The sequence below is a fragment of the Eurytemora carolleeae genome, unplaced genomic scaffold (assembly GCF_000591075.1).
Source record: "Eurytemora carolleeae unplaced genomic scaffold, Eaff_2.0 scaffold683, whole genome shotgun sequence".
NCBI classification, from domain to species: domain Eukaryota; kingdom Metazoa; phylum Arthropoda; class Copepoda; order Calanoida; family Temoridae; genus Eurytemora; species Eurytemora carolleeae.
In genome coordinates, this window is record NW_019396594.1 from 276 (window position 1) to 10,786 (window position 10,511).

General features: G+C 34.5%; 2 protein-coding genes across 2 annotated transcripts in view; both read left to right on the top strand.

Moving 5' to 3' along the window:
• Positions 1-551: 551 nt before the first annotated feature.
• LOC111706048 (40S ribosomal protein S26-like) lies at positions 552-3,082 on the top strand. The gene is made up of 4 exons (XM_023478802.1): positions 552-660; positions 1,674-1,754; positions 1,998-2,131; positions 2,886-3,082. Exons 1-4 carry the CDS (start codon positions 577-579, stop codon positions 2,974-2,976), a joined length of 390 nt encoding a protein of 129 aa, XP_023334570.1. The 5' UTR covers positions 552-576; the 3' UTR covers positions 2,977-3,082.
• The window catches only part of LOC111706043 (protein BCCIP homolog), a 14,401-nt gene continuing 6,960 nt past the window's right edge, over positions 3,071-10,511 (top strand). Inside the window, exons 1-6 of the mRNA XM_023478796.1 lie at positions 3,071-3,183; positions 3,590-3,672; positions 4,727-4,773; positions 5,697-5,770; positions 7,041-7,144; positions 7,823-7,907. Of these exons, the coding sequence (XP_023334564.1) occupies positions 3,082-3,183; positions 3,590-3,672; positions 4,727-4,773; positions 5,697-5,770; positions 7,041-7,144; positions 7,823-7,907 (495 nt within the window). The 5' untranslated portion in view covers positions 3,071-3,081. The remainder of the gene's footprint in view (positions 3,184-3,589; positions 3,673-4,726; positions 4,774-5,696; positions 5,771-7,040; positions 7,145-7,822; positions 7,908-10,511) is intronic.

Sequence of the window (10,511 nt, forward strand, 5' to 3'; positions counted from 1 at the left end):
GACGACTGTAATTAACAAAAATTCTGTAAAAGGAGTCAGAATTTTGCAGAATTTTGCAGTCCGGCACCTCGGGGGATGAGTTGTAGAGCAATAAAACTCACACCCCCCCTTCCTGAATTGATCCGAATTTTTATTTAAAAGATTTAAAAGGAAGTAAAGAAATCAAAAATAGTGTAAGGAAAATTTCCAAACCAAATATTTTTGTCAGGGCCACTGCTACGACTAAAACAATATTTTTTCCAATATCATTTCTTATTTTTTCGCGCTTAAACTAATATATGTCACCATATATTTAAAAGTTAAAAGATTAAAATAAAGATTTGTTAAATGTTAAAGAAAAAAAGATTTTTATTTCAAATCGTCTTCGTTAGAAACCGGATATGGTTCTTTTTCAGACGAATCCAAACCAAACCTTAGCAGAAATCCTCGCGGCTCCCTCACATTTAAGTTTTAGGTTCACTGTACACACGTGTAATACTAAATTTTATTGTAAATGTGAATCTGTTATGTTAAACAAGCATTAATCCTATTTGAAGTGACGAATTTTGTTTTAATGTATCGTTCAACTTTCAGAAGATGCCCTTTAAGAGGAGGAACCACGGTAGGAACAAGCACGGGCGCGGACATGTCAAGTACATCCGTTGCACCAACTGCTCCAAGGTATGTTTGGTTATTTTGTGTGATTCGCGCCTGCAACATGTTTTAAGACTGATCACGATGTGTTTATTATCAGGATTAGCTAGGGTGAATGTAACCAGAGACCGAATTTAAAGAATTTGAGCCGCGGCTTAAACATGGTTGGTTCAACTTAAAATTGTATCAAATGTTTCAATGCTTAATTTAATCCGGGTTTTGGCGGATTTTAGACGCGGCTCTAATTCTTTGAATTCGGCCTCAGGGTTGCTTAAATGTTGCTGTCATTAGCTGAAGTCTACTGGCATTGAAGTCGGAATTTTTAGTATTTGTGCGATTGTACTGAGTATATCGGTTTTGTAAATAGAAAATCAATAGTATGGTAGTTGGTAGGTCTCCGAATTGTGATTTACAAATTTAATCGCTCTTATTTTCAATTTAGAACTGTTACCCTTTTAAGATATATCTGATTTAAAGTTACGGATTTATGATAATTAGAATTCTTATTAAATGTTGTTTCTCGTAACCAACCAGTTTGATGAACGATTTCTTATCCTGTTACAGCCGTTACGGTTATCAATTCAGATGGTGTATCGCCTTATTCTATTATTCTTGTATATTCGCTTCTTGTTTTTTTAAAAATATTTTTAGGATCACCTTAGATTCTTCCTTTTGCTACTTGTCGCTAATCGGCCTTTATTTGATCTGAAAAGTGAAAGTCCTAGTGAGCGATTTTTGACCTATCAATTTTGTACATGGATCTCACTTATAACACGTGGATATAATTGTTCATGCGGCTGCAGCGCCCGGCCACCTATCCAATCCAGGCCGCGGCGCTCGGCCCCCTAGCCTTTCCTAGCTGCAGCGCTCGCTTTAAAAATGTTCATAACCTAAATTAACCCTAAACTAACAAAACTAATGTGGTCTTGAACTAAATTGATAGGATTGGGGGTGGCGGTCCAAAAATTGGACCCTTATATTTCGTGTTCTCTACTAATATAGGCACAATTTTAATTAAATTAGGTTTATCTTATGTTTAGGCTTGCCCCAAGGACAAGGCCATCAGGAAGTTTGTCATCAGGAACATCGTAGAGGCTGCTGCTGTTAGGGATATCTCTGAGGTATATCCGCAAATGAATTTTAAATTCAACCACCCCCCCCCCCTCTTCAGCATGGTAATATTTTGCATTTAAAGTATTATAGGTCTTTGTCAACAAATAAGGATTGAATTTAAGATTTATAGGAGTGGTTTAACTGATAAGTTATTAAAAGAATGTCGCGTTATTATTACCTTTCTCCCATTTGAAGTATTTACACATTCTGTTTTTGTTGCTTGTTCTAATAACATGCTGTTCATATTTTAGGCCAGCGTGTACACCAGCTACACCCTACCTAAGCTGTACGCTAAGCTGTACTACTGTGTCTCCTGCGCAATCCACTCCAAGGTTGTGAGGAACAGGTCCAGGGAAGCAAGGAAGGACAGAACCCCTCCCCCAAGGTAAATCAAGTGTAGGGAATGCTCACGAATGGGAAAGCACAATTATAAGTTAATAAAGGTTTAGGAACATATTAAACATTTTTATTGTCTGATTTCTAAATTAACGGAATTGCGACTTTTCTCATCTTGTTCAAAATAAAGAGTCTATTCTTAAGGGTCGATTATTTTGTTAGATTTTGTGCCTAAAGGCATTAATCTGGAATCTCTAAACTCTACCAAGGAAGTTGGAAGACGAAATTTTAAGTTTCTTATTTTATGAATTGCAACTGTCTACACCTGTCCTGAACTATTTTGGACAGACACTAAATTTTGCGAAAATATATTTGATAATCTACCACGGGGTGAACTAGTATTTATTCCGTGTACAATTATCGAAACAAACTGTTAAAGTTGAGCTCATCTGATTTAAATTATACTAATAATAAATCCATTCTACAGATTTTTCTTATTTGTTAAAATAATTAAAGATCGGTCACATTGAAATACATGACAACGAAGTAATGAATTAAGTTTTTAAATTTTTTTTTATAAAATAAAATTGTGGAAATACAATTCTTTATGAATTGCAACTGTCTACACCTGTCCTGAACTATTTTGGACAGACACTAAATGTTGCGAAAATATGTTTGATAATCTACCACGGGGCGAACTAAGTGTTCAGTCCGTGTACAATTATCAAAACAAATTAAAATGAAATAGTGTTTCTGATTAAAAGTAAAAATTATATTATACTTAAAGAATGTATTTTTTTAAGGTACGGATTTAACAGGCCCCAGCAGCCCAACCGTCCCGGTCAACCTGGTGGCGCCGCCCCTGGAGGAGCTGGTGGACCTCCCCGTTCTTAAACTTTGAGAATTCCGTTCTTAAATCTATATTCTGAAACTTAAACCTTCTGTAATCATGTAAACCTTTAATTAACCCATGAAGGTATTTAACATCTTTTGTTTCAGATGTCCTCAAGGTTTAAACATCCCCGTCAGATACCCCTAGAAACCCCAGACAATTCTTCAGACAGCTCAGATTCAGAAAACGAAGAGGGGAAAGAAATACAGGTAGATCAGGATTCTTAAATTGCGATGAAAGGACGTACCACCCTCTTAAAGTTAAATCTTATTAATTTCTTTTTAACGATCTCTTCTTCCTTTACATCAAGAGAATGTTCTTTTATATGGGATAAGCAATGTTTTTCAAGGGCTTTGACATATGTCAGTTTCATAATATTGAATTCATGAGAAAATTGGGACTAAATTCAAATTCTATTCCATGACCGGTTCAAATCCTTAATCGTTAGTACTACCCTCCTGAATCTTAAACCATAAATAATTGATCAAGATTTGAACCGGTAGTACGTGCTTCAGCGAGCTGGATCAAAATTCGATCACTGAATCATTTCAAAGATATTCTAAAACCAAAACTTTTTCGTAATGTGTGTAATATTATTATGATTTATTGGTTAAGGTAGAATTTGAGGCTCGGAGTCCTGAGGGTGAAGATTTTCACGGAATCAAAAGATTGCTACAACAGCTTTTTCTGAGATCAAGGTACAGCCCTATACGGATTCAAATTTTTCTGTTGGTGCATTTGAACCTAAATTGTAACACTTCCTGTCGTCCCTTAAATTTATTTTAATCCCTCGGGCTTGTGAACAGCTGACTTTAATTCAATCGGATATTCGTCCAATCGATATAGCATTGTATCTGTAGTTATCAAATACAACTTTCATGTAGTAGAAATGTCCAAAAAGAGGATTATAAGAAGGAAAAAAGCGCTTTTGATCGCTACTGATCTTACTTCTATCTGTTGCGTCTAAAAGGAGAAAATTGTTAAAAACAACTCATGCCGAAGAACGTAGTATCCATTCAAATTCAGGAAGATGCAAGATACGACTTAGACCGTAAAAAATCTATTTAATTTCAAACAAATCATTCAGATATTACAACCTATGGTCATCGATTATCTTCGCCACATTTGTATATAGTTGATTTTTCATAATATGTTTTGATTTTATCTTTTAAAATAACATTTAGCTTCCAACTTTTTTTCGAACATTCCTGGAAAATATGAAAATGTCGTCTTCATTTCCAAAAATCCTCAAAACAGAAATAAATGTTTTTTTAAGTAACTCTCGGATCATAACTTTGTATGAATACTACGTTCTTCGGTATTAGTCGTTTTTAACAATTTTCTCCTTATAGACGCAACCAATTGAAGCATGATTAGAAGCGATCAAAAGCGCTTTTTTATCGCATTAAGCCTACACCCCCTTTCATTTTTCGCGAACACTCCCTTTAAGGACATCTCATTCTAAAGTGTTCAGCTCAGAATAGACAAGAATGTTGGTCTTCGATTGATGCAAGATACCAGCGGGCCTTGACTAAACATGTATTAGATCCTCTAATTTCTTGCCAGATTAAAGAACTTGTTTGAGGTTGATCTAGGTTTATATACTGGATCGATCATAAGGGGTTTATACATTAACGAAATTAAACATTAAAAGTTCATGCCCAATTGTTGATATCGCCCGTAGATTATACGCTAGCGTTAATCTTGATTTGTAATGAAACCTTTTTGTTCTCTACTTGAATTATAATTTAGTGTGGTCGATTGCAGTAAACTTACAGATTCTATCCTTGCTCAACGAGGTAGGTCGCATTGATTAGAACTAGATTGCAGGGGTGTATATAATTCCATATTTTGATTCTTTCCCCCCTATAATTTTTTTTTGAATTCCTTCCCCAAACTCGACAACTCATATGACAGATTAAACTCTTCTTTGATTTATTATAGTATCATTAAAAAAAATTTACTTATTCTTACTTAATTAAACAGTAAAAAAGTCTACAGGGACATGAGACTGATTTTCTTGGTTCTTCCGTAGCTGTCCAAGAGATGCAGACAGATCTGCAAACTTCAGTTTGGAGTACTGTCTAGAAAGTCTGGCGTTGTCCCAACTTTCTTACAAAGGTCTCCTTCATAAACTCATCCCTGATTTCAGGGATGATTTTTACAATTCTTCTTTTTCCATTCTTCTTACTCTCCCATCCTCTCCACTTGCACTTCCCATTCCATTCCCTTCTCCTTCCCATCCCCTTTCCCTCCACATCCTTTCCCCTCCCATTCCCCTCATTCTTCTTGTATTCTTCTTGCCTTCTCTTACCCTTCTTCTTGCCTTCTCCTTCCCTTCTCCTTCCTCCCTCCTTCCCTTCTCCTTCCCTTCTCCTTCCCTTCTTCCCTTCCCCTTTCCATCCCCTTCCCCTCTTTTGTGACCTTTAAGTTCTTCCCCCCCAGGGGGGGGGGGAATGGAATTATATACACCCCTGCTAGATTGTTAAATGAAATAAATCTAGCCCCGATCGCTCAAAATTGTTCTTGCACAAGAGAAAAGGACATTTAAGTGAAAATTGATTAAAAAACCATCTTTTTTATTATTTCTGAGGCATTTTTTTTCGAATTGAGAATAAATGCCGGGAAAATATGCTCAAGAAAATAAAATGCAATTTGTGAAAACTTCTCCAATATTTATCTTTGATAATAAAAGACCGTTGGATTATAGTATTGTATCCAGGTATTGGATCTGTGATAAAACAGAGTATTCCTGAAGAACTAGAAGGGGATGATATTACAGATGATCCAAATGAGGTAAGAAAATATTTTGCTGATCAGAACTGAAAACTTTTGAACGGTGGATATTAACGCAAGTTTTGGTTTAATGTTTAGTAAGACTAACTTTCAAAATGCAATAGTCCTAAAATATGTTTTTTAATAATTTCATATTAACATGATTAAATTTATATTCCTTTAAAGGCCCTAAATTTGTGAACAGCTGACTTTAATGCAATCGGATATTAGTCCAATCTATATAGCACTGTATCTGCAATTCTTATCAAATGTAACTTTAATGCAGTAGAACTATCCAAAAAGAGGATTTTAAGAAGAAAATCAAAAGTGTGAACTTTGGATAATCAGATCAAGCGATCGTCTCATTCTAAAGTTCTCAGCTCAGAATAGACAAGAATATCAGTCTTCGATTGATGCAAGATACCAGCGGGTCTTGACTAAACATGTATTAGATCCTCTAATTTCTTGCCAGATTAAATTTGAACTTGTTTGAGGTTGATCTAGGTTTATATCCTGGATCGATCATAAGGGGTTTATACATTAACGAAATGTTATTTATCCTTAACTTAAATGTGTTAATTGCAACTCTTTATTTTTACGTTAATTTAACGTTTGAAGACTCTATTTACAAAAGATACGGTCGACCAAGGATGTAATGCAAGGAAAGTTGTTTCAGAAGTGTACACATCTTTTGTATTGCAGTGTACACGGGATCCATATTTCACATAAATAAATCAATGAAATATTCTGGTCATAGAAAACTATTATGTGAATTATCATAATTTAATGCTTTTAGCCTCCTCGGATACTTCACGAACACTGATGCAACTATTATTATTTACAAATTCCGCCCAGTTTCAGTGTCTACAGAGTATACACGACCGCAATTAACTTTTCTTGCATTACACCCTTGCAGTCGACTTAAATTACTATCCCTATTTGTTCGATTTTAATCTCCGCATTTTTTATAAAATGTCTATTCCAGCCTAGCTGAATCTTAAATGCTTGATCTTAAACGATTTTTCAGTCTCTATACATCACAAGTCACTAATTTCAACAGGTTGAATAAACTGTCATTAAATTGCGTTTATTTCCAAATAGTGTCAATTCCAGCCTAGATATTCAATATCTAGAAGGGGCCAAACATTTGGAAAATTATATTCTCTGAGAATGGTGAAAAGATCTTTCCCATATGAAAGATTTTTATGTTCCATTGAAATAATATCGTTCAATAAACGTTGTTTCTGAGAAAACTTGTTGAGCCCTTTAAATATTTATATTAGTACTTCAGGTATACGCTATCTCGACCGTGGTGAACTTGGCGGAGAAAACTAAAGAATCAATTTCCTCGCTCAGAAGATTTATTCTAGAACAGACGGCTAAGGGAAACGATCGGTAATTCTTTTTTTCCTTGTGTGCTAGGGGTGTACATTTTCTCTAACCCCTTCTTAGTTGAGTTTGATACTCCCCACCTTCTCCTCCACAGAAGTTAGGTTTGTGCTAGATTTTATATTTTAACCTTCATTTAAGGAGCCTTAATCCATTCCTGCAAAGTTAGATTGAGTTTTTCTCTTGACCGGCCGAAATTAGTTTGTAGGTTTGGATCATGTCTCATGAACCCTTGAACCGATTAGCGTCTAAGCTAGCAAATTATTTACATCGGGAATATCGCTTATAATAAGTTAGTTCACTAGGAAGATGGACAAGGGTGCGGGTGCTGGGCCGCCATGAGCCCTGAAAAAAATCCCAAAACGGACTATATTTAAGTAATTTTTACATTTTCTTAAGAAAATATTAATCTTAGTCTAACTAGAGTTTGCAGTGTTATCCTGAAAAGCAAAAAAAAATTGTTTCACTTAAAAAATATTCAATATTTTGCTTTTAAAAAAAAATTTACTCTTAAGGGAAGCGAAGCGCCAGGTCATTACATGAACTTCTCTGCGAATCCAGAGGCTCAAAGGTCATATCACGGGGCAATGGCTTCCCTGCACCCCCTCCTTAGTTGGGCGTTTTAGTTTTGTTATATTTTTAGGATGCGTTTTGGGCTATCCTAACACAACCTTATATTTTTAGGCAAGTTCTCCAGTATGTGACAGACCTATTGAAGGGAAGCGTAGGATTCCTCATAAATGAAAGATTCATAAATATTCCGGCACAGGTAGAAATTATAAGGGAAATTAACCTTTTTCGTGGGACATAAATTCATTTCGGAACGTTAGATCAAGTCGAGTGAAACTATCTAATACATATTTACAGGAAAAATGCTATCTAATTGCATTCGAATCTCATTTTCATTGGTTGAATTCTTCACTACAATGTTTTGGGTTTAACCCTGCAACAGCGACCAACAGTTACGTTTAAGATAACATTCATGTTCTAAAAGCATACTTTTAATTTTTGCGAATTTGATTTTGTAGAGCTTATCCTTTTCAAATAGTGAAGCATCTTTTTCAGATGGTAAATTATTCTCTTTCTAAAGCATACTAAAATCTATTGATGTCCTTTCCAAATAGTGTCAATTCCAGCCTAGATATTAAATATCTAGAAGGGGCCAAACATTTGGAAAATTATATTCTCTGAGAATGGTGAAAAGATCTTTCCTACATGAAAGATTTTTATGTTCCATTGAAACAATACATAGTTCTACATGAAAATCTCTGAAACCATACCATATTCAATTTCAAAATATTCAGATATTTCGACACAGTTGTTTCTGTTAGCTTGTTCTTTCTGTCGCCCTCCCCCTTTACTCTACCCCCAACCACATGTCGCCTCTTTTAACAAGTTTTATGGATCAAATTACAATTTCTTTGGTTTAAATTTCCAAATAGTGTCAATTCCAGCCTAGATATTCAATATCTAGAAGGGGTCAAACATTTGGAAAATTTTATTCTCTCAGAATGGTGAAAAGATCTTTGCGATATGAAAGATTTTTATGTTCAATTGATACAATTATTGTATGTTGTTAATTAACAAATTTTCTTTTCTTTTAAAAATCATGATTTATACCCTGACTTTAAGCATATTAATTCATGGCATATTGTCTCATTGAGTTTAAGGTTTTATGGGATTTTTATTTGAACTAATGTTTGGGGGAAATTTCAACCCGCTTTGTATAATTATCTATGTATCGATCCATAAAATGTGTTGTAGACCACAATTTTTATTCTCAAGAATTGTACATCATTCCGCCCCTGTAAGCAAACTACCCGTAAAATGACCTCCCCCCTCCATATAACTGAAATTGTTTTGTTAATTGTCTGTAATTCACCGGTTTCCCCAATAAATCGTCATCACTTCCAGAATGGCAATTTTCTAAATCCAAGCATACTATACTAAACCTAATATCTTTCAGGATTTTTGTTTCCAAATAGTGTCAATTCCAGCCTAGATATTAAATATCTAGAAGGGGCCAAACATTTGGAAAATTATATTCTCTGAGAATGGTGAAAAGATCTTTCCGACATGAAAGATTTTTATGTTCCATTGAAACAATACATAGTTCTACATGAAAATCTCTGAAACCATACCATATTCAATTTCAAAATATTCAGATATTTCGACACAGTTGTTTCTGTTAGCTTGTTCTTTCTGTCGCCCTCCCCCTTTACTCTACCCCCAACCACATGTCGCCTCTTTTAACAAGTTTTATGGATCAAATTACAATTTCTTTGGTTTAAATTTCCAAATAGTGTCAATTCCAGCCTAGATATTCAATATCTAGAAGGGGTCAAACATTTGGAAAATTTTATTCTCTCAGAATGGTGAAAAGATCTTTGCGATATGAAAGATTTTTATGTTCATATCCTTTTCAAATAGTGAAGCATCTTTTTCAGATGGTAAATTATTCTCTTTCTAAAGCATACTAAAATCTATTGATGTCCTTTCCAAATAGTGTGAATTTGCAGCGCTGCAGCGTAGCCCACTTCGTGCGCATCGATTTGGAAAATTATATTCTCTGAGAATGGTGAAAAGATCTTTCCTACATGAAAGATTTTTATGTTCCACTGAAACAACTTGTGAATCCCTCATTACCAAAAATTTTGTTAATTGTGGAGAATATTTTTTAGGAATGATTAACCCCCTTTTTAAAGGTTTTTTAAAGAGCAGTATTTATCATTCCGCCTCTATAAACCCCTGACGTAATCCCCTCCAATCCAATCATTCTTATTACAAGTAATCTCTAGTAATGTAAATTTTTTCTTTTAAGCATGTAAATCTGAAGCGCAAATTTTACTGTTTCACTCGTCTAATTTCCTAATGAAAGTTTTTAAGTTTCACTAATAATGTTAGAAAAACCTGTTTATTTACAAACACGCAACATCAAACAGTTTCCTTTTCGAGGTTTCGTGACTACTATTTAAATAAAAAAACTCGCGAAACCTCGAATTTACTAAAATCTTGATAATTATTTTTGTTTACGCCTGTGGCCGAATTTGAAGAATTTGAGCGGCGGTTTAAATTTAAGCCGCGTATTAAATATGGTTGGTTCCACTTTAAATTGTTTCTAATGTTTCAAGATTTAAGTCGGCGCTTAATTTAAACCGCGTTTTGGCGGATTAAAACCGCGGCTCAAATTCTTTAAATTCCATCTCTGTTATTTAAATTATTTTCTTTATTCCTATTTCAACTTCCATATTAGCCAAATAAAAATGGTTTCTAAGGTATACAAAATAGGTAAATTAAAGCATTTCACCGAACTTTCTGATCTTTAATGGTTAGTAAAGCTCCAATGTAATGCGACATTCATCATCTTTTTTCT

Coding starts and splice junctions, on each gene's coding strand:
- LOC111706048 (XM_023478802.1), top strand. CDS start 577: ATGCCCTTTAAGAGGAGGAACCACGGTAGGAACAAGCACGGGCGCGGA. Junction 661..1,673: donor GTTGCACCAACTGCTCCAAG/GTATGTTTGGTT, acceptor TCTTATGTTTAG/GCTTGCCCCAAGGACAAGGC. Junction 1,755..1,997: donor CTGTTAGGGATATCTCTGAG/GTATATCCGCAA, acceptor TTCATATTTTAG/GCCAGCGTGTACACCAGCTA.